At 44.5% G+C, this 24,086-nt stretch overlaps 1 protein-coding gene across 1 annotated transcript in view; it reads right to left on the bottom strand.

Moving 5' to 3' along the window:
• Positions 1–24,086, bottom strand: part of prkag3a (protein kinase, AMP-activated, gamma 3a non-catalytic subunit) — a gene marked incomplete at its 5' end in the record, with an annotated part of 36,415 nt that overhangs the window by 6,225 nt on the left and 6,104 nt on the right. Inside the window, 9 exons of the mRNA XM_084329024.1 lie at positions 98–244; positions 3,746–3,783; positions 5,728–5,893; positions 11,046–11,172; positions 14,240–14,294; positions 14,865–14,910; positions 20,248–20,306; positions 22,242–22,323; positions 23,076–23,176. Of these exons, the coding sequence (XP_084185150.1) occupies positions 98–244; positions 3,746–3,783; positions 5,728–5,893; positions 11,046–11,172; positions 14,240–14,294; positions 14,865–14,910; positions 20,248–20,306; positions 22,242–22,323; positions 23,076–23,176 (821 nt within the window). The remainder of the gene's footprint in view (positions 1–97; positions 245–3,745; positions 3,784–5,727; positions 5,894–11,045; positions 11,173–14,239; positions 14,295–14,864; positions 14,911–20,247; positions 20,307–22,241; positions 22,324–23,075; positions 23,177–24,086) is intronic.

The raw sequence follows: 24,086 nt of genomic DNA, 5'->3' as shown, positions 1-24,086 counted from the left end.
TACAGGAAAATCACAAGAGTAGTTGTTCTACAGCTCCTCCTCGAGGGGAGAGAGAGACCCACCTACAGCTCCTCCTCGAGGGGAGAGAGAGACCCACCTCAGCTTTGACGATGCGGTCGATGACGACCTCCAGGGTCTCATCGGGGTAGCACTTGATCACGGCCTGGACCACACGTCTGCGCCGCCAGACCACCTCCGCCATGCTCATGTCCAGGTTATTGTACGTCTGGTCGGCCGCCAGATTCTGTCACCGTGGGAAACACACAAGAGTGTATTATTTTACTAGTCACCATGGTTACAACATACAATGCTAACGGTAGGTCAACGAGTGCATTGGGTTTTCAATAGGGATGTCCGATATTATCGGCCGATATTGGCCTTAAAATGTAATATCGGAAATTATCGGTATCCAAATTGTTTAAATTGTTTACATTTTTACATTTATTTAACCTTTATTTACCCAGGCCAGCAAGTAAGGACTTTATTAAGAATTTATTGTCAAAAGTATGCATAATGTTGTGTTAATTCCACGGCAAGAGATATGTCGTGACAATTAAAACTCTTGACTTGACTTGTAATGTTAATTACCTGAAATTATTCCGTTTTGGGGGATCGGTATCGGTTGATATCGGTATCGGAAATTAAGAGTTGGACAATATCGGTATATCGGATATCGGTAAAAAAGCCAATATCGAACATGCCTAGTTACAACATACAATGCTAACAGTAGCTCAACGAGTGCATTGGGTTTTCAATAAACCTCCACAGGTGCTCATGGGTTAAATAAAGTTGTACTTCTGTGGTTGGAAGTACAATAATCCAGGGTTCATGTTCACAAAACCTCTGAAATTGGGAGTACTGATCTAGAGTCAGTTTCAGTTTGTTATCTTCAATAAGATCTACTAGGAATGTCTGCTGACCACTAACTAAGTGTGTCTGACTCTTACCACCAAACCTGCACGGACTACAACGTATAACGTATTGACAGTTAGGGTACCTTGTGTATAGTGCACCTTGTGTATACTGCACCTTGTGTATACTGCACCTTGTGTATACTGCACCTAGTGTATACTGCACCTTGTCTATACTGCACCTTGTGTATACTGCACCTTGTGTATACTGCACCTTGTGTATACTGCACCTTGTGTGTACTGCACCTTGTGTATACTGCACCTATACTGCACCTTGTGTATACTGCACCTTGTGTATACTGCACCTGTGTATACTGCACCTTGTATGTACTGCACCTTGTGTATACTGCACCTTGTGTATACTGCACCTGTGTATACTGCACCTGTGTATACTGCACCTTCTGTATACTGCACCTTGTGTATACTGCACCTAGTGTATACTGCACCTTGTGTATACTGCACCTAGTGTATACTGCACCTAGTGTATACTGCACCTAGTGTATACTGCACCTTGTGTATACTGCACCTTGTGTATACTGCACCTGTGTATACTGCACCTTCTGTATACTGCACCTTGTGTATACTGCACCTAGTGTTTACTGCACCTAGTGTATACTGCACCTTGTGTATACTGCACCTAGTGTATACTGCACCTTGTGTATACTGCACCTAGTGTATACTGCACCTAGTGTTTACTGCACCTTGTGTATACTGCACCTTGTGTATACTGCACCTTGTGTATACTGCACCTTGAGTATACTGCACCTTGTCTATACTGCACCTTGTGTATACTGCACCTTGTGTATACTGCACCTTGTCTATACTGCACCTTGTGTATACTGCACCTTGTTTATACTGCACCTTGTCTATACTGCACCTATGTATACTGCACCTTGTGTATACTGCACCTAGTGTATACTGCACCTTGTGTATACTGCACCTTGTGTATACTGCACCTTGTGTATACTGCACCTTGTGTATACTGCACCTTGTGTTTACTGCACCTAGTGTATACTGCACCTTGTGTTTACTGCACCTTGTGTATACTGCACCTAGTGTATACTGCACCTTGTGTTTACTGCACCTTGTGTGTACTGCACCTTGTCTATACTGCACCTAGTGTATACTGCACCTTGTGTATACTGCACCTGTGTATACTGCACCTTGTGTATACTGCACCTTGTGTATACTGCACCTTGTGTATACTGCACCTTGTGTATACTGCACCTTGTCTATACTGCACCTTGTGTATACTGCACCTTGTGTATACTGTACCTTGTGTATACTGCACCTTGTGTATACTGCACCTTGTGTATACTGCACCTTGTGTATACTGCACCTGTGTATACTGCACCTTGTGTATACTGCACCTTGTGTATACTGCACCTTGTGTATACTGCACCTTGTGTATACTGTACCTTGTGTATACTGCACCTTGTGTATACTGCACCCCGTGTATACTGCACCTTGTCTATACTGCACCTTGTGTATACTGCACCTTGTGTATACTGCACCTTGTGTGTACTGCACCTTGTGTATACTTGTGTATACTGCACCTTGTGTATACTGCACCTAGTGTATACTGCACCTGTGTATACTGCACCTTGTGTATACTGCACCTTGTGTATACTGCACCTAGTGTATACTGCACCTGTGTATACTGCACCTTGTGTATACTGCACCTTGTGTATACTGCACCTAGTGTATACTGCACCTAGTGTATACTGCACCTGTGTATACTGCACCTTGTGTATACTGCACCTTGTGTATACTGTACCTTGTTTATACTGTACCTTGCCTATACTGCACCTTGTGTGTACTGCACCTTGTGTATACTGCACCTGTGTATACTGCACCTTGTGTATACTGCACCTAGTGTATACTGCACCTTGTGTGTACTGCACCTTGTGTATACTGCACCTTGTGTATACTGCACCTGTGTATACTGCACCTTGTCTATACTGCACCTGTGTATACTGCACCTTGTGTGTACTGCACCTTGTGTATACTGCACCTTGTGTATACCGCACCTTGTGTATACTGCACCTTGTGTATACTGCACCTTGTGTATACTGCACCTTGTCTATACTGTTTACTCATAGTATATATTGACTCTAATTCTTTATTGCCCATATTTATTGTAATGTATAATATACCTTATTATATGCACCTTTTGATTACACTGTTTAATTTGATTTCTCATATTTTCTTATTTTCGATTTAATTAATTAATGCCTATATTTATATCTTTCTACTATTACCCTGCCCATACCTGTACCCCCCCTCCCCCCTCCCCCCTCCCTATGCTGCCATCACAAGGGGATCCATGAAAGACACACAGTCCTAGGTTCCTACTCTGGGAAGCTTGGTGATAACATGGGCCCCAACTCGTAGGCTATATTCACACTGCTGACGACAGTGGGGCCAAATCTGATGTCTTTGCTCATAATGTGACTCAAATCTGAATCTGATAATGTGACTCAAATCTGAATCTGATCTTTTCAATTCAGATTTGGGTCACTTTCATAATGTTGGTTCCTAAATCAGATACAGGATACAATGCGACCTCCGTCTGAAATTTTTGACATTTGTGGGGGGAAAGACACTCTGAGAAAGTACGGCTTGTCCGGGAGTCGAACTCGCTACCCCAGATCCGTGACGCGCACGGTTGTCCCCGACGCCGAAATAGCGTTCGAGGTACGCGGTGAGCTACTGGAGCTCCCCTATATATATTTAATTTTTTATATACAAACTGTACTCTATCTAAATTCCCACAGCTTACTGCCGTCGCGGCTCATTTTTAAATATTCCACACAACAAGAGCTGCTACTTACAATCACATCAAACCTGGAGTAGAGCGCCACCACTCTGCCTGTGAACAAAACAGCACAACGTAGAATCATATTAGCACGGACGGTGCTGGGAGTCAAAGAGAGAGGTAACCTATAGTAGCCTGAGTCGGGGAGAAGAAAACACAAGTCAACGCTGGGAGTAAAATGTCAGCGTGGTAACGGAACACTGCTGGAGCGGAGTCAACCTCCCGTCAACTGTTGATATTAAACACCGCAGCAGCAGGAGGTCTGAACACGGTCCATTTAGAACGCTGTCGTCTTCGTGATTGATTGATTTGATCTACAGCCCCCCCCCCCCCCCCCCCCCCCGACCCTATAGGTTACCTAGGTGACCGTGCCTTTGAAGTTACCACTCTGACGCTGTGGAACTCTCTTCCTGTCGGCATATTATATATACGTTCTCCGCAGTCTCTTTAACCCTTTCACTGCCACACACTACCCAAAGGGTTAGCCCTCTTCACTGCGCACCATACGGAAGGTTAACCCTTGCACTGCCACGCGACGAAGGGTTAACCCTTTCACTACCACACTACAGACGGTAGTGAAAGTGTTAACCGTCTGTCGTGTGGTAGTGAACGGGTTAACCGTCTGTCGTGTGGTAGTGAAAGGGTTAACCTTCTGTCGTGTGGTAGTGAAAGGGTTAACCGTCTGTCGTGTGGTAGTGAAAGGGTTAAAAAGCAGCCGAAGATTAATTTATTCAAACTGGCCTTTGTTTTGTTCTTTTTTATGTTTTTGTTAAAATTCTTTGTTGCTCTTTTAAATTATTTTTTACTTATTTTTTACACTTTTACTCTTTGTGAAGCCCTTTGTGACTCTGCTCCGTGAAAGGTGCTTTACTAAATACACTTTACTTACTTATTTACTCTATCAATTGATAAATGTCATATTTAAGCCTCGTCTTTCAAGTTTCAAGTTTGTTTATTATTTGTCACAATACAGAATACTTTATGATGAAATGCTTATTTCTGTATGAGCCCCTGAGAGTGTGCTACATACAGTAAAAAGAAAGTAAGTTTAAAAAAAAAAAAAAATTATTAAGAAGTAAGTAAAAGTCAGCGGCTGGGTGGCGTAGCGGAGATTGTGCTTGTCACCAATGCAAGAGACTCCGGCCTCAAATCCGGGTGTCAGCATTGCCACCGGCTTGGGCCAGTCGTCATACTATCTCAATTGGCAGAGTTAGCGGGTGGAAGTCGATGGGTGGGGATTGGACGTTGTGGACAGCGACTCCTACAGGTCGGTTGGGGGACGCCTGCACAGCAGAGACAGGAAGTAGCGGGGGCAGTGTGAGCCTCCCACGCGTTACTCCTTCTATTCGAAGCCTAACCGGTTCATGCTTCCGCGTTCACGTTTTGCGCTCTGATTGGCCACTGATGTTTCTGGTCGCACCAATCGTGTGACGGCAAGTTCTTTCGCCGGTTAAGCTTAGGCACTCTTTCGAAGTTGGTTAAGGTCAGAGTTTGTCTTAGAGCAGGGCGATAGAACGCCAGCCCTGATTCCAAACTCTAACCTTAAAGGATAACTCCACTATTTTGGGAAATTAGCTTATTTAACATCTTCCCTGGAGTTAGACAAGAAGATACATACCTTTTTTGTCTCTGTGCGTGCATTTTAGCTTTGGGAATAGATGCTCCGTTAGCATAGCTTAGCTTCATCACTGGAAGTGAGGCAGGACAGTAGCCTTACAGTGCCTTACAGTGTATTGCAAGGTCTGACATTGACCAAACTTGATATGCATGACCTTGGTGGGCTCTAGGTCAACTCCTGAAAAGGGGGTCAATGTCAGACCTTGCAATCAAAAGTTAGGGGCGCACTGAAATTATGGCAAGGGTTATTAGCCCCCTAACTTTTGATTGCAAAGTCTGACATTGACCCCCTTTTCAGGAGTTGACCTAGAACAGCGAGGTACAATGCAGAAATGAGATGGGGTTAAAAAGTTAAGGTAGGGTGCAAATGAGGTGGGCTACCTTGCTCATCCACCACAGGAAGCGCAGACACCCCTCGCTCTACGAAGACACACAGGGCATCGTAGATGGAGGCCGTCTGTGGGACCATGGCGATGTTGTGGAAGGTTCCTATCGCTAGCTCCTGGATCGGCCTCTGCATGAACCGGGGCTTGGGAACCGTCATTCCCTGCGGAGGGAGAGCATCCAAGACGTGGAGAAGATAGATAGATAGATAGATAGATAGATAGATAGATAGATAGATAGATAGATAGATAGATAGATAGATAGATAGATAGATAGATAGATAGATGAAAACTTTATTGCCATTTCAACACATGGTTGATTGGGATTTGTCTTGGTGCCAAACATACAGTACATACAGTATAAAAACACACAAGAATACATGCGATGCAATCCCCACAATAGAAGTATTACACAAACAATAAAAAAAATTCTACAGTACCTAAAATAGCTCAGTGTTCCAGTTTAAAGTGCATATTGCCTTAAAGTGCCTGTCCGCTGGTGCTAGCCCTTGTTGTGCAAAGTGCCTGAACATTTAGGGCTTGAGTTCAGGTGACGGACAACCTCGGGATATGTACTGTTTTTAAAACGAGATGTCCTACAGCTGAGACTTTGGAGTCTTCTACCGGAGGTAAGGGGGTTAAAAAGGTCGTGAGCAGGGTGAGAGGGGTCACAGATCACCTTCTTCCCTTTCCGCCTGATTTGTGTGGCATATATGGAGGCCACAGAAGGGAGATCACAGCCAATGATTTTTTGACGCTGTGCGTACAGTCCTTTCTAATTGTAACAGCAGTGATGTACCTGAACGATCGTTTATGAACTCGTTCATATTTTGGGGCGACCGTGAACTGAACGTAATTGTGAACACGTTCATTCTCGGCGCTCTATCACAGTATAACTTCGTTCAAAAGTGTGTCAGATTTGGGACGGTCGCGTGCGCCTTTTTCGGGTGCGGGGGGAGGGGTAGGGGGGGGGGGGGGGGGGCTTTTTGGGGGGTTTTGGTGATCAAATATTGAACTATAATAATCAGTGCAGGAGCTCACTTATCCTTGAAAGACACTTTTATCACCGACTTAAAAGGCCCATACATCTCCATAAACGTTCAGGGGGGAGGGAATAAGTGCTTACCCTACAGACCCCAAGAAGTGCTGTATATTCTGTATTGTTTAATATAAATGCATTTTTTATTCCAATCCCGATTTGTATTTGAGATTCCCAAATCCCATCGGACTTGACTTCTTCGTGTCCCTCAGTGAGTGCAATACCAGCATTCGACTGTATGCGCCACAGCGCCACAAGAGATGTTGGAAGCCGGTATTGCACTGGGAAGTGATGAGTGCTTCAAATAGTTTTGACTTCAGGAGTTGACTGTATTGTTTATTATTGGTTATTACTAGGGAATTTCTTTGCTCCCGATCATGTGATTTTGAGTATCTGCCGATACCGATCTTTCCCGATCCGATCTTTCACATTAGTAAGTTAACCAATTTAACGCATTTTTGTCAGAAACAGGCGAAGCGAGACAAGCCCCCCTGTTGCCTCAATAGCCCCAGTCGAGCGCGGCGGCTCACATTACATTCACCCTGAGCCCCTGAGAATGCACATTAGTATACATTCACAGTGTTCGACTTACGTAATGATTTGCTCCATTTTGGTCTGAAACGCCGACGATAATCGTCACAAAGCGAATGTTGACGTTATCCAGGTGAACGTTCTTCATTCAAGCGAGGCGTTGCAATCAATACAGCTGCTTGGCAAAGCACCAGCCGCCCAGTCCCCCGTTCCTTTGCTCGCTCTAGTCAACATAACGTGACGTATTAGATTGGTCGTGTTGAACGCAGCTCTGTTCTTTCCTCCACGTGGAACGTCCGCCTTGCAAACATTGCAACTGGCTATTGGACTGGCTTCGGTTTCAATTTTTAAATGCTTCCAAACTTCTGACATTTTGTCTAGCTGCTCCGAGTCATCAGGTGGACCTGCCGGTGTTGCGGGAGCGACGCGTTGCTATTTACGCCTCCATAGAGCTCCATTATACCTTTTAGTCAGGGGAGTGTCATGGTTTCTCCATAGAGCTCCATTATACCTTTTAGTCAGGGGAGTGTCATGGTTTCTCCATAGAGCTCCATTATACCTTTTAGTCAGGGGAGTGTCATGGTTTCTCCATAGAGCTCCATTATACTGTTAGTCAGGGGAGTGTCATGGTTTCTCCATAGAGCTCCATTATACCTTTAGTCAGGAGAGTGTCATGGTTTCTCCATAGAGCCCCATTATACTTTTAGTCAGGGGAGTGCCATGGTTTCTCCATAGAGCTCCATTATACTGTTAGTCAGGGGAGTGCCATGGTTTCTCCATAGAGCTCCATTATACTGTTAGTCAGGGGAGTGTCATGGTTTCTCCATAGAGCTCCATTATATCTTTTAGTCAGGGGAGTGTCATGGTTTCTCCATAGAGCTCCATACCTTTTAGTCAGGGGAGTGCCATGGTTTCTCCATAGAGCTCCATTATATCTTGTAGTCAGGGGAGTGCCATGGTTTCTCCATAGAGCTCCATTATACCTTTTAGTCAGGGGAGTGCCATGGTTTCTCCATAGAGCTCCATTATACTGTTAGTCAGGGGAGTGTCATGGTTTCTCCATAGAGCTCCATACCTTTTAGTCAGGGGAGTGTCATGGTTTCTCCATAGAGCTCCATTATACCTTTTAGTCAGGGGAGTGCCATGGTTTCTCCATAGAGCTCCATTATACCTTTAGTCAGGGGAGTGTCATGGTTTCTCCATAGAGCTCCATTATACCTTTAGTCAGGGGAGTGTCATGGTTTCTCCATAGAGCTCCATTATACCTTTAGTCAGGAGAGTGCCATGGTTTCTCCATAGAGCCCCATTATACCTTTAGTCAGGAGAGTGCCATGGTTTCTCCATAGAGCCCCATTATACCTTTAGTCAGGAGAGTGCCATGGTTTCTCCATAGAGCCCCATTGTACTTTGTTAGCACAGTAGCTCACGCAGGTAGGGGGAAACTGTACTGCTGATTGGCCCGAACGCGGTATGTTTATAAACCAGGAACCCGTCTAACCCGTCGTACCCGTCGTACCCATGTTACGACCAAGCCTATGTGACTTGCCCTAAGGCCTCAATTGTCACAGGAATGTGGCTCGTTTACCCCGGTAGGCCTTGGTTGTAGCGTGGTGGAAAACAGGAATCGGACAGTGTGTCAATCACAAACCACCAATTAGTGACACCACACTTAAACCACCATGTGAATATACACCACAGACAGCACTGTAGTTCTCAGGTATCTGAGACATTAATCACTGCAGAGTATTCTTGTCAGTACGGTACGCTTATACATGTTCCAACGCAGCCGTTCTGAGATCAGTAGTCCAAAAAAACTACAAAACGAGACATCCACCATTTGAAAAATCAGATCACAACACTTAACAATTGCCGGCAAGTGATACTCAGTATTGCACATAGTCAAAGTTATTAGTTATTTGAATTTTGAATTTGAAATATTTTATTTCGAACATGTAAATAAATACAAACAATATAAAATCAAAAAAAATCATTCATCTCAAGAAATTAAATGGAACAAATATATATATAAATAAACAAAAGCAAAACATAACTCAATTTACATGTTCGAAAAGTAGGAAGAAGTATACACTTATTTAATCCTACCCTTTTTCCACTACTCAAATGAGTGTACTAATTTAAAACCTTACAAAACAAACAAATATATATATATATATATATATATATATATATATATATATATATATATATATATATATATATGCAAAACAAAAAACAAAAATTATATATGTAAAACATATATTTGGTTATCTTAACTCATTCAGCGCCAGTCACGATGATAGTCGGGGTAACTCGACGACTGTTCAGCGCCAGACCCGAGTGTAGGAGCCAATTTAGAAATGTCATGTGACTACTTATGTCAGCTGGGTAGAAGGCAGCTCCAGTGTTGTGAATGGAACCAGGGTAGTTAGTAGCGTTATAGTTTTTTGACCGTGCGAACAGCGATTTAACATGTTATGTTTTTCTTTTATTTATTAAATGGTAAACTGTGGTCCTGTCGTGCGCGTTCAGACTCCCGTTATTGACCTACTCTGCTTCAATGGTGTGCGAAACTCACAGACCTTCGGATATTACACCTACACCGAGTATAGTCGGGTTTTAATCGTTATATCTTTTATTAGCGATATCCATTCATTTTCATCCATCCAGCCTGATGTTATCGTTGGGAATGGGTCTGAGCTCGCAAAAGGGCAAATACCGCAGCCTTCCAGCTGGTATTGCACCCCATTGGGAATGGTGTTGTTTCTTTTCTGGGACGATCCGAGCCGTGCGGGCGGGGTTTAGGTGCTCAGGCGAGGTAGGCCTTTGCAACGATGGCATTGAACAGTGACCCCCGCCCGCCCGTCATTGTGTAACAGTCGGTAATGTGGTACGGACCTCCACGAGCAGTATTTGGAATGACGATCAGATAATTGGATTATTTCTTTTGCATTACATCAGATACAAGGTAAGATTCGATAATCAGGCGAAAAATGACAACGTGTTTAGTGTATTCCACTAAAGGGCTATTATCGCGGGGCGGCGTGGCTCAGGGGTAGAGCGTGTCGTCCAATGATCGAAGGGTTGGTGGTTCGAATCCCACTCAAGCCCATGTCCATCCCACTGCCGTTGTGTCCTTGGGCAAGACACTTAACCTACTTGCCTCGTATGAATGTGTATGCATGTGAATGAATGTTGGTGGTGGTCGGAGGGGCCGTAGGCGTTGATTATTCGCCACGCTTCCGTGAGTCTGCCTCAAGGCAGCTCTGGCTGCAATTGTAGCTTACCACCACCGGTATGACTGTGTATGAACGAATAATGGACTCTGTAAGCGCTCTGGGGTCTCTGGGGTGTCACAAAGAGCGCTATATAAATCCAATCCATTATTATTATTTATTATCGCGTCTTTTCCTGGGATGACTAGAAATCACCAAAATTATACTCGTATTCAAAACGGTATCAAACGGAAATGTACCAATGAAAAAACAATCCGTTTTGTGCATGTTGACTGGAAGCAACTCACTGACAATCGACAGGTGTATTAGACCCATAGCTATAATTTAAGATATATTTTTAAGCACTCGCAAATCTCGCAGTCCCCCCATTGATTAAAGCGGTGGCTTTCTAGCGCCATCTCGCGGATTAAGCTCCGGCGCTGAATGAGTTAAAGACTGAATCTGTAATCCAAACATAAACAAATAGCCCCACCACAAAAAAAGTAATAGTGACACATTTTAAGCTTTGCTCACAAATATGTGGAGGAACTTCAGGATCCTCTTGTGGGTCAGGATGTGTAAGACGTTCCCAGACGCCGGGTCAACGACTGGTAACCGGTGGATCCTGTTCCTCAGGAGGGAATAGACGGCCTCAAACAGGCTGCGGAGAGAGGGGGGTGGAGTGATGAGGAGAGGAGAGGAGGAGAGGAGGGGAGAGGAGAGGAGAGGAGAGGAGAGGAGATGAGAGGAGAGAGGAGGAGAGGAGAGGAGAGAGGATGAGAGAGGAGGAGAGGAGAGGAGAGGAGAGGAGGGGAGAGGAGAGGAGAGGAGAGAGGAGGAGAGAGGAGGAGAGGAGAGGAGAGGAGAGGAGAGGAGAGGAGAGGAGAGGAGAGGAGAGGAGAGGAGAAGAGAAGAGAAGAGAGGAGGTCAGGAGAGGAGAGGAGAGGAAAGGAGAGGAGAAGAGAGGAGAGGAGAGGAGAGGAGGGGAGGAGAGGAGAGGAGAGGAGTGGAGAGGAGAGGAGGAGAGGAGAGGAGGGGTGGAGTGATGAGGAGAGGAGGAGAGGAGAGGAGAGGAGAGGAGAGGGGAGGAGGGGAGGGGAGAGGAGAGGAGAGGAGAGGAGAGGAGGGGAGAGGAGAGGAGAGGAGAGGAGAGGAGAGGAGAGGAGAGGAGAGGAGAGGAGAGGAGAGGAGAGGAGGGGAGAGAGGGGGGTGGAGTGATGAGGAGGAGAGGAGAGGAGAGGAGAGGAGAGGAGAGGAGAGGAGAGGAGATGAGAGGAGAGGAGAGGAGAGGAGAGGAGAGGAGAGGAGAGGAGAGGAGAGGAGAGGAGGGGAGAGAGGGGGGTGGAGTGATGAGGAGGAGAGGAGAGGAGAGGAGAGGAGAGGAGAGGAGAGGAGAGGAGAGGAGAGGAGAGGAGAGGAGAGGAGAGGAGAGGAGAGGAGAGGAGAGGAGAGGCAGAGAGGAGTGGAACAGAGCTCGCCAACTAAAAGGCTGTTGTGGATGAAACTTGCCACATAGGCTGACAGCAGGTCAGGGACATGATTCCTGGAATATTATAATTAAAGGTCAAAATGTTGAACTTCATAACTCCTACGTCATTAGTCAGATTTCCACAAAGATATTGACCAATGGACATCAAAAGGGGGTGTAGAACAAAGTCAACAATGTTATGTACTGATGTATGCTGATGATACAGTGATCTTTACACACGGTCAAACCACAGAAGAGGTTGCAACAGAATTGTCTAATGTCATGGTGAATGTCACATCCTGGCTTAAGAACAGCTGTTTACAATTGAATGTCTCTAAGACTGTCTGTATGTTCTTCTCCAAGGGCCACAGAGAAGTTGCAGAGCAGGATATCTTCATCTCCGGTCAGAAATTACAGGTAGTATCAGAATATAAGTACTTAGGATTACACATAGACCCAAACCTTAGCTTAAAAAATCACATAAAAAAAGTCTGCAATAAGGTAAAGTTCAGCCTATCAAACTTCAGGTACATAAGAAACTTCCTTTCAACCGAGGCAGCAAAGCTATATTTTCATTCAATGGTTCCTTCCCACATCACATACTGTTTGATAACCTGGTCCAATTCACATTCCACCATTCTGAAACCACTTCAATCACTATACAAACAAGCAATACAAATTCTAGACAAGAAACCATTCAGGTACCATCATTGTCACACTCTAAAAAAATATAATCTACTCAGTTGGGAAAACCTGACCCTATATCAAAACGTCTGTCTAGTTTTTAAAATAAAGTGTGGATTGGCTCCTCCTCCTTTGTCCGGTTTCATCAACCTCAAGTCTGCCTCAACCAGGAACACTAGAGGTGCGGCAAAGGGGGGACTGTACAATCCCTTTCAAAAAAAGTGTATTCGGCCAGGCCGTCTTCTCATACAGAGCATCCCACCAATGGAACTCAATTCCTCAAACAATTAGAGTGTCCACATCATACAATTCATTCAAGTGCAGGGTTAGGGAATGGCTCATTGAAAACCAGAACTGTCAACACTGAGGTGTCTGTGTGTGTATGTGTGTGTGTGTGGATATGGTGCGTCTGTCTATGTCTGGGTCTCTTAATATGTCATGATGTGCTCTGTCCTTGTGTCCATGACTGTATTGTGACCTGTATCCCTATCGTATGTCTATGTGCTTTTGTTGTGTTTTTTTTTATTCTAATGTTATTTATCTTGATTTTATTCTGTTTTTATTGCTAACCCTTTTTTTTACACAGGATTTTAGCCTGTACCTTCTGGCAGGGGGACTGCCAATGGAAATTAGCCTTTTGGCTAAAATTGGGTGCATTTACATCTGTAAAATGTTTTATTAACTGTCCCCCTTGAACAAATAAAGTAAACCTAAACCTAAACAGCTGTTGGGCCAATCAGAAAACGTGCAGGATATGTCCACATAGGTACCCGACACATACCCTGAAAGTTTAATTCAAATCGACCACGAGGGGACGCTACATATTAAAAAGGAATGGGCGTGGCACAAATCAGACTATAGATCAAACCGTTTTTGTCCAATCATTATCAAAGTCACAGGATATGGGGCGCCAGGGTGGCACAGCACGTAACGCACTTTTCTTTAATCTTTTTCCCCCTTCTTTTTCCGTTTTTTTCTCCCCTCCCAATGTTAGTCGTTATGACAATTACCAATCCCCTTCCTGGTCGTTGCGCACTCTACCCCCTACCGTCGGTCCGGGAGGGCGGAGACTATCACACGCTTCCTCCGATACATGTGTACCCAGCCCACCGCTTCTTTTCACCTGGCAGCGCGGACTCTCACTGGGGGAGTGTAACGTGTGGAAGGGTCACACTACCTCCCTCCAGATCCTTCCCTCGCTGTGCAGGCGCCCCGACCCGGACCCACCCACCGGCTTTCCCACCCGCTGACTCTGCCAATTGAGTCAGTATGACGGCCGGCCCAAGCCGGAGGCAACGCCGACAGCCGGAGTCGAACCCGGTGTCTCATGCGTTGGTGACGAGCGCAATGTCCGCTGCGCCACCCAGCCGCCCCGGGAGAACTTAACCTTCTAATGATGATGCTACAACAATGGCTACCGGCCACTGAAATTGTGGTCGAATTCTAAGAAATAATTCTGAGAAAACATTACAAAAGAAACTAAAAAGAAAAAACAACTAACACCTTTGAAAGAGTTCAAAGCGACACGCGTGTGCGTGTGCGTTAGTGGCGGCTGTGTGCAGAGCTGCTGACCCACCTGGCCTCTGGAGGGACGCTGATTAGGATGTTATTGGAATACCGCAGGTACACGTCTACAGAGAGGGAGAGACACACACACACACACACAGGGATGTCAAAAGTGCCACATTTACGCCTCAATTCCCCACCCATTTGTACAATTAGTGCCTAACCCCGATCATTTAACGGCGATACTTGTACAAACGGGTGGGGAATTGAGGTGTTAAATGGGGCACTTTTGGCTTTCCATACTTCAGCGCGGTTTACTTTGAAATAGGGATGTCCGATATCATCGGCCTACCGATATTGGCATTAAAATGTGATATCGGAAAATATCGGTATCGTTAAAAATATTTTTTTTTTTTTTTTTTTTTTTTTTTTTTTTTACATTTCTATAACCTTTATTTACCCAGGCAAGCAAGTAAGAACCAATTCTGATTTTATTTATTGTCAAAAGTATGCATAATGTTGTGTTAATTCCACAACAAGAGATATGTAATGTTAATTACCTGAAATTATTCAGTTTTCTGGGGGGGAAACCCTGCATATATCGGTATCGGAAATTAAGAGTTGGACAATATCGGTATATCGGTATCGGTAAAAAAGCCAATATCGAGCATCCCTACTTTGGAAGGAAGTATCACCTCGCCACGTCTCGATCTTGTGATTCTCCAGCTCATAGATCTGAACCTGTAGAGGGCGGCAGAGAGCACACGACGGGTATCAGGTTAGAGAACGGAACTCGTTGACGCCCGAATAGAGAACGCAAAACGAGAAGAAAACGCTCGTTCGGCGCTTAAAGGGGGGAGTTTTGCCCAATTTAAGAATTCATACAGGCCATAATAATGCAGGACCTCTTTAGAGACGTCTTTATTTGGCATGCAACAACATGGGACATGCAATGGGCGGCACACACACACAGGAATACACACACACACATGCATTGTCTTTCTCAGGGTCGCCGATTGAGCTCTGTGCTTAACCCATCCCCTCGTCCTTCCCCCTCAAGGGCAGGACAGGGCGTCGGCGAGGGCCGCGCCCGGGGACCAATCCAAGTGCTCCTGCCCGTCTTCGTCAGGGACGATGGGGAGAACCCTTGCGAGCACTGGGGAGAACATGCAAACTCCACACAGAAAGGCCCGGGGGATACCCCCCCACCTGGGTACCTGGCAACGCGGCAACCTGGTCCCCAAGTGGGAATCTAACCCTGGACCTTCTAGCTGTGAGGCGACAGTGTTAACCACTACACCACCGTGCTGCTATTCCTGTGGTCTAAAGCAGCCTATGTTTGTTTAAAGTGGTGTCTAGTAGTGAAGATGTAGTGCCAGGGAGTTGGTTTAAAGTGGTGTATAGCAGTGAAGATGTAGTGCCAGGGAGTTGGTTTAAAGTGGTGTATAGCAGTGAAACTGTAGTGCCAGGGAGTTGGTTTAAAGTGGTGTATAGCAGTGAAGATGTAGTGCCAGGGAGTTGGTTTAAAGTGGTGTATAGCAGTGAAACTGTAGTGCCAGGGAGTTGGTTTAAAGTGGTGTATAGCAGTGAAACTGTAGTGCCAGGGAGTTGGTTTAAAGTGGTGTATAGCAGTGAAGATGTAGTGCCAGGGAGTTGGTTTAAAGTGGTGTATAGCAGTGAAACTGTAGTGTCAGTGAGTTGGTTTAAAGTGGTGTATAGCAGTGAAACTGTAGTGCCAGGGAGTTGGTTTAAAGTGGTGTATAGCAGTGAAACTGTAGTGCCAGGGAGTTGGTTTAAAGTGGTGTATAGCAGTGAAACTTTAGTGCCAGTGAGTTGGTTTAAAGTGGTGTATAGCAGTGAAACTGTAGTGCCAGTGAGTTGGTTTAAAGTGGTGTATAGCAGTGAAACTGTAGTGCCAGGGAGTTGGTTTAAAGTGGTGTACATCAGTGAAACTGTAGTGTCAGTGAGTTGGTTTAAAGTGGTGTATAGCAGTGAAACTGTAGTGCCAGGGAGTTGGTTTAAAGTGGTGTATAGCAGTGAAACTGTAGTGCCAGGGAGTTGGTTTAAAGTGGTGTATAGCAGTGAAACTGTAGTGCCAGGGAGTTGGTTTAAAGTGGTGTATAGCAGTGAAACTGTAGTGCCAGGGAGTTGGTTTAAAGTGGTGTACATCAGTGAAACTGTAGTGCCATGGAGTTGGTTTAAAGTGGTGTATAGCAGTGAAACTGTAGTGCCAGGGAGTTGGTTTAAAGTGGTGTATAGCAGTGAAGATTTAGTGCCAGGGAGTTGGTTTAAAGTGGTGTATAGCAGTGAAACTGTAGTGCCAGGGAGTTGGTTTAAAGTGGTGTATAGCAGTGAAACTGTAGTGTCAGGGAGTTGGTTTAAAGTGGTGTATAGCAGTGAAGATTTAGTGCCAGGGAGTTGGTTTAAAGTGGTGTATAGCAGTGAAACTGTAGTGCCAGGGAGTTGGTTTAAAGTGGTGTATAGCAGTGAAACTGTAGTGCCAGGGAGTTGGTTTAAAGTGGTGTATAGCAGTGAAACTGTAGTGCCAGTGAGTTGGTTTAAAGTGGTGTATAGCAGTGAAACTGTAGTGCCAGGGAGTTGGTTTAAAGTGGTGTATAGCAGTGAAACTGTAGTGCCAGGGAGTTGGTTTAAAGTGGTGTATAGCAGTGAAACTGTAGTTCCAGGGAGTTGGTTTAAAGTGGTGTATAGCAGTGAAACTTTAGTGCCAGGGAGTTGGTTTAAAGTGGTGTATAGCAGTGAAACTGTAGTGCCAGGGAGTTGGTTTAAAGTGGTGTATAGCAGTGAAACTGTAGTGCCAGGGAGTTGGTTTAAAGTGGTGTATAGCAGTGAAACTGTAGTGCCAGGGAGTTGGTTTAAAGTGGTGTATAGCAGTGAAGATGTAGTGCCAGGGAGTTGGTTTAAAGTGGTGTATAGCAGTGAAGATGTAGTGCCAGGGAGTTGGTTTAAAGTGGTGTATAGCAGTGAAGATGTAGTGCCAGTGAGTTGGTTTAAAGTGGTGTATAGCAGTGAGACTTTAGTGCCAGTGAGTTGGTTTAAAGTGGTGTATAGCAGTGAAACTGTAGTGCCAGTGAGTTGGTTTAAAGTGGTGTATAGCAGTGAAACTGTAGTGCCAGTGAGTTGGTTTAAAGTGGTGTACATCAGTGAAACTGTAGTGCCATGTGAGTTGGTTTAAAGTGGTGTACATCAGTGAAACTGTAGTGCCAGGGAGTTGGTTTAAAGTGGTGTATAGCAGTGAAACTGTAGTGCCAGGGAGTTGGTTTAAAGTGGTGTATAGCAGTGAAACTGTAGTGCCAGGGAGTTGGTTTAAAGTGGTGTATAGCAGTGAAACTGTAGTGCCAGGGAGTTGGTTTAAAGTGGTGTATAGCAGTGAAACTTTAGTGCCAGTGAGTTGGTTTAAAGTGGTGTATAGCAGTGAAACTGTAGTGCCAGTGAGTTGGTTTAAAGTGGTGTATAGCAGTGAAACTGTAGTGCCAGGGAGTTGGTTTAAAGTGGTGTACATCAGTGAAACTGTAGTGTCAGTGAGTTGGTTTAAAGTGGTGTATAGCAGTGAAACTGTAGTGCCAGGGAGTTGGTTTAAAGTGGTGTATAGCAGTGAAACTGTAGTGCCAGGGAGTTGGTTTAAAGTGGTGTATAGCAGTGAAACTGTAGTGCCAGGGAGTTGGTTTAAAGTGGTGTATAGCAGTGAAACTGTAGTGCCAGGGAGTTGGTTTAAAGTGGTGTACATCAGTGAAACTGTAGTGCCAGGGAGTTGGTTTAAAGTGGTGTATAGCAGTGAAGATTTAGTGCCAGGGAGTTGGTTTAAAGTGGTGTATAGCAGTGAAACTGTAGTGCCAGGGAGTTGGTTTAAAGTGGTGTATAGCAGTGAAACTGTAGTGCCAGGGAGTTGGTTTAAAGTGGTGTATAGCAGTGAAGATGTAGTGCCAGGGAGTTGGTTTAAAGTGGTGTATAGCAGTGAAACTGTAGTGCCAGGGAGTTGGTTTAAAGTGGTGTATAGCAGTGAAACTGTAGTGCCAGGGAGTTGGTTTAAAGTGGTGTATAGCAGTGAAACTGTAGTGCCAGGGAGTTGGTTTAAAGTGGTGTATAGCAGTGAAACTGTAGTGCCAGTGAGTTGGTTTAAAGTGGTGTATAGCAGTGAAACTGTAGTGCCAGGGAGTTGGTTTAAAGTGGTGTATAGCAGTGAAACTGTAGTGCCAGGGAGTTGGTTTAAAGTGGTGTATAGCAGTGAAACTGTAGTTCCAGGGAGTTGGTTTAAAGTGGTGTATAGCAGTGAAACTTTAGTGCCAGGGAGTTGGTTTAAAGTGGTGTATAGCAGTGAAACTGTAGTGCCAGGGAGTTGGTTTAAAGTGGTGTATAGCAGTGAAACTGTAGTGCCAGGGAGTTGGTTTAAAGTGGTGTATAGCAGTGAAACTGTAGTGCCAGGGAGTTGGTTTAAAGTGGTGTATAGCAGTGAAGATGTAGTGCCAGGGAGTTGGTTTAAAGTGGTGTATAGCAGTGAAACTGTAGTGCCAGGGAGTTGGTTTAAAGTGGTGTATAGCAGTGAAACTGTAGTGCCAGGGAGTTGGTTTAAAGTGGTGTATAGCAGTGAAACTGTAGTGCCAGGGAGTTGGTTTAATCGAGGGATACCCAAACAGTTTGACACAGAGGGCCAATCAATGGCCACATGGGGGGGGGGCGGGTCAACTGGACAATGATTGACTGACTCATCACAAACCCCGGGCCAATCACAACCGTCGCTTTCCTCTGACAGACGTTGTTTGTCCTCGGAGAGCCAAGAACAATGTTGTGGAGGGCGGGCCAAGCGGTATAGCATCACAACTCAGTGATGTCAACTTAGTAGCACACAGGGGTGTAAAAAGTACACAGAAATTATACTTAAGTGAAAGTATGGGTAACGTCTGAAAATCGTACTCAAGTAAAATTCAGAGTATCTGGCTAAAAACACACTTTAATCCCCGCTTTCTAGTCTTGCACACAGTGGCATTATTTCAGTAAAAGGCAAGGTATGGCGAGGAGGGATGGAGGAGGGGGGGGGGGGTGAAGGGGGGGTCTCCCCTTGGTGGATTTTTTTTGTCAAATCAGTTGTGCAATAGTCACTTTTGGTGAGTTGTTTCTATACAATTCAGTTATATGACACTTTGGTATGACACAGGACTACACAAGCATTTTTAGTATAGAAATGTGTCAACAGACTAAAGCAGGGAACCACAATATTTTGCATATGAATTATGCAGAATGTAATATCATAACTGTCTATAACTTTTCTTGCAATTGAGCCAATTTTCCTTAGGTACGGTTTTGAGGTGTGTGTTCAGCAGAATGTAGAATCAAAAACACATTCACAAAAAGTATGGGTTACTGAATGCTGAACTTTGATTAAAAAATGTCCCTATGTCCATTTTCCTTTTTTTGGGGGCATATTTCAGTTAGTCACAGTAAAAGTCACATAGTAAAAGTGAGATAATTGACAATATCAAAACATGCTAGGGCTGTACCGAATAGTTCGAAGCTTCGTTCATAATGTTGACATTCGAATTCTAAATCAACATAAAAAATTGTAATAAAAAAAAAAAAAAAAAAAAAATTATTTTATTTTTTTAAATGTTATTTGCCAAGGTTGGCGAGTGCCATACCAGAACGACGCCCCTGCTTGCACAGCATGGGTATGGGCGGGTTAAATTTCCATTGACAGGGATTTGATTGGCTGTTTTTAAATAAAGCGCGGCCGCAGGATTAATAACGTTAAGCGTTAGTTCAACCAGAGAAACAAATATACTAATTAAAATAGTTGGACCTGCGAGATTTGTACTTTGTACTTTGTGTAGGTCTGCTTTTTAAATGTAAGGAGTAAAAAGTATCTTTTTTCCCCCTTTGAAATGTAATTGAGTAAAAGTACAAGTATACAAACCTAATAACACTCGCGTAAAGTACAAATCCCCCAAAACAGTACTTAAGTATTGTAACGAAGTACAATTACTCAAGTACTTTACACCCCTGGCACAAAGCATGGTTTAACCTGAACACAAGGAGGTTCGCTGTGTCCAGACTCCAGACACTCACCAGGGGGGACTTGTAGTAGCGATGGAGAATGTTGATGAAGTCTGTGATGGTGAGCATGCCTGTGGGGCGGCGACAGAGAGACAGAGAGAGAGTCATCACCACAGACTCGTAGAGACCCACTTTAACCACACAGTGTGGCTGGACATCGCTGTGTGTAAATTGTGTAATTGAAGTCAATGATGTAACATTTTACATAATACATTATTCAGGGTTCCCACAGACATTGCGAAATGAAATTCAAGGGCTTTCAAGTACTTTTCTAAGCACTATTTTCCATTTTAAAAGGATACGATTCACTTTTAAATGCTGTTTTTATTGAAAAGAAAATGGGATCCAATAGGTATGGCTTAAAAACCAATTTCTGACAATTAGTTACACTTTAGATTAAAAAAGTATATTTCTTGATTGAGAACAATTTGATCATGGATGAACAAAACATTCAATGCGAATGGTTGATTTGAATTTCAAGGACTTTTTAAGCACCTTGTTAATTTTTTTTCTGTTTTCAAGGAATTCCAGGCCTTGACTTTTTTAGTTTTTTTTTAACAAAAATCAAGCACTTTAAGCACTTCAAGGACCTTGTGCAAACCCTTATTATAGCAGTGGCTCTCAAACCGTTTTTGTGTCAAGGACCCCCAAATTCATACATAATTGGCCAAGGACTCCTGTTTGATAAGATCTTGTCCCAGGGACCCCAGTCTGACAAGATATTTGATGTCACATTATGATTTAATCCAGAATTCCATAACTGTCTATATTGTAGGTGGAGAGATAACAGAGGAGAGAGCAGAATAGTAATTATTTTTTGTTTGTTTTTGATCCACTTTTTCTCCTATTTTTCTATTTTCTCCCATCCCAATTCCAATGTGCCAATTCTCCCCTCCCCTGTCTTGAACGTTGCTCGCATATGCCCCCCACTGGCCGGTTGTAGCGAGGATAGAAGCCTTGCATCACGTGTCCCCTCCGACCTGTAGGAGTCGCTGTCCACAACGTCCAGATTACCACCCGTCGACTTCCACCCGCTAACTCTGCCAATTGAGTCAGTATGACGGCCGGCCCAAGCCGGAGGCAACGCCGACAGCCGGAGTCAAACCCAGTGTCTCTTGCGTTGGTGACGAGCGCAATGTCCGCTGCGCCACCCAGCCGCCTTAGAATAGTCATTCTTATACATTCATTCACTGTACTAACTTCTAGCGAAGAATATATTAGTGAGATTAATTCACATAATTAGTGAAATTAAAGGTGTTATAGATAACATTGAGCCACTAGGTGTCGCACTAGAGCGCCAGCGTGTCATCTATCCAATCAGGTGCTATAGATAACATTGAGCCACTAGGTGTCGCACTAGAGCACCAGCATGTCATCTATCCAATCAGGTGCTATAGATAACATTGAGCCACTAGGTGTCGCACTAGAGCACCAGCATGTCATCTATCCAATCAGGTGCTATAGATAACATTGAGCCACTAGGTGTCGCACTAGAGCACCAGCATGTCATTTATCCAATTAGGTGTGTTCCACGTGAGGAAACAGGAAGATACAGAACAGGGGATACATGCCTACAACATGTAAACAACAACATTCATTTTGGACCCGCAACACTTAAAAAATATTATAAAGTCATTAATCAATCATTTTGGGGGGAAAAGCAATACGTTTATTCTACACCTTTCTAAAAGATATGTGGATGTATTATTTATTTTAAATAATTCTCTACATAACATTTTTATCTATAGCACCTTTAATTAATTCATATTCAACATTTTCCCCCTAAACCGGACACCACCTTGATAACTACTGCACTATAGTACACAGTATGTCCTTGTGAAACGCCATCATGGTTTCTCCACCATTTCTCGGCCACTATACCATGTGACCACCACTATACCATGTGACCACCACTATACCATGTGACCACCACTATACCATGTGACCACCACTATACCATGTGACCACCACAATAGCCCGAAACCACAGTAATACTTCCATCTTACCCACAAACCTCTGCAACTTGTTGTCCCATAAAGGCGCGGCCCTCAAGCCATTCTCCACCAGTGCGAAAAAGGCTGTCTTGACCTGCGGACACAATAGAATTCACACAAACAATCTCCTTAACCCTTTCACTGCCACACTACAGAAGGTTAACCCTTTACTATCACACCGCAGACAGTTTAACCCTTTGTCGTGTGGCGTGTGTGAAAGGATTAATTTGCCCCGGGGCTTTACGAGAGTGCCAGTGTCGACGCTTTGCTGCAGCTCTCGGCTCAGGACAGGACGACGTACGTGTTAACCCTTTCACTACCACACTACAGAAGGTGAACCCTTTCACTGACACACTGGAGAAGGTGAACCCTTTCGCTACCACACTACAGAAGGTGAACCCTTTCGCTACCACACTACAGAAGGTGAACCCTTTCGCTACCACACTACAGAAGGTTAACCCTTTCGCTACCACACTACAGAAGGTGAACCCTTTCGCTACCACACTACAGAAGGTGAACCCTTTCACTACCACACTACAGAAGGTGAACCCTTTCACTGCCACACTGGAGAAGGTGAACCCTTTCGCTACCACACTGCAGAAGGTGAACCCTTTCGCTACCACACTACAGAAGGTTAACCCTTTCGCTACCACACTACAGAAGGTTAACCCTTTCACCACCACACTAAAATAGGCACCTGTACTTGTGTTGGTGGTTATCAAATATGACCAGAACATCCGCTACGCTCTCACCTGTAGAGTGGTATCAAATATGACCAGAACATCCGCTACGCTCTCACCTGTAGAGTGGTATCAAATATGACCAGAACATCCGCTACGCTCTCACCTGTAGAGTGGTATCAAATATGACCAGTTTGCAGCTGGTTGGAATGACGTCGTAGCAGCAGTGAGTTTTCATGAAGTTCATGTAGACAGCGGCGTCTTCTCCTGAATAAGAGGCGGGGCATAAAGACAGCAGGTCATTAACCCTTTCACTGCCGCGCGACAAAGGGTTAACCCTTTCACTGCCACGCTACAGAAGGTTAACCCCATTTACTATCACACTACAGACGGTCGTGTGTAGTGTGATAGTAAAGGGTTAACCTTCTGTAGTGTGGCAGTGAAAGGGTTAACGGTTGGCTTTGAAAAACAAGAGATCTCGTTTTTGGCGTTCAATGGGTTAAAGGAGACGTGGATCATAAAGACAGCAGGGGACACATTATCACAGCAGCTCAGTGAAGGAGACGTGGATCATAAAGACAGCAGGGGACACATTATCACAGCAGCTCAGTGAAGGAGATGTGGATCATAAAGACAGCAGGGGACACATTATCACAGCAGCTCAGTGAAGGAGACGTGGATCATAAAGACAGCAGGGGACACATTATCACAGCAGCTCAGTGAAGGAGACGTGGATCATAAAGACAGCAGGGGACACATTATCACAGCAGCTCAGTGAAGGAGATGTGGATCATAAAGACAGCAGGGGACACATTATCACAGCAGCTCAGTGAAGGAGACGTGGATCATAAAGACAGTAGGGGACACATTATCACAGCAGCTCAGTGAAGGAGACGTGGATCATAAAGACAGTAGGGGACACATTATCACAGCAGCTCAGTGAAGGAGACGTGGATCATAAAGACAGCAGGGGACACATTATCACAGCAGCTCAGTGAAGGAGACGTGGATCATAAAGACAGCAGGGGACACATTATCACAGCAGCTCAGTGAAGGAGACGTGGATCATAAAGACAGCAGGGGACACATTATCACAGCAGCTCAGTGAAGGAGACGTGGATCATAAAGACAGCAGGGGACACATTATCACAGCAGCTCAGTGAAGGAGACGTGGATC

This window comes from Notolepis coatsorum (genome assembly GCF_963971535.1).
Source record: "Notolepis coatsorum genome assembly, chromosome: 1".
Classification (NCBI taxonomy): Eukaryota; Metazoa; Chordata; class Actinopteri; order Aulopiformes; family Paralepididae; genus Notolepis; species Notolepis coatsorum.
The sequence above is the reverse complement of the archived record's forward strand: the minus strand, read 5'-3'. Positions and strand labels throughout refer to the sequence as shown.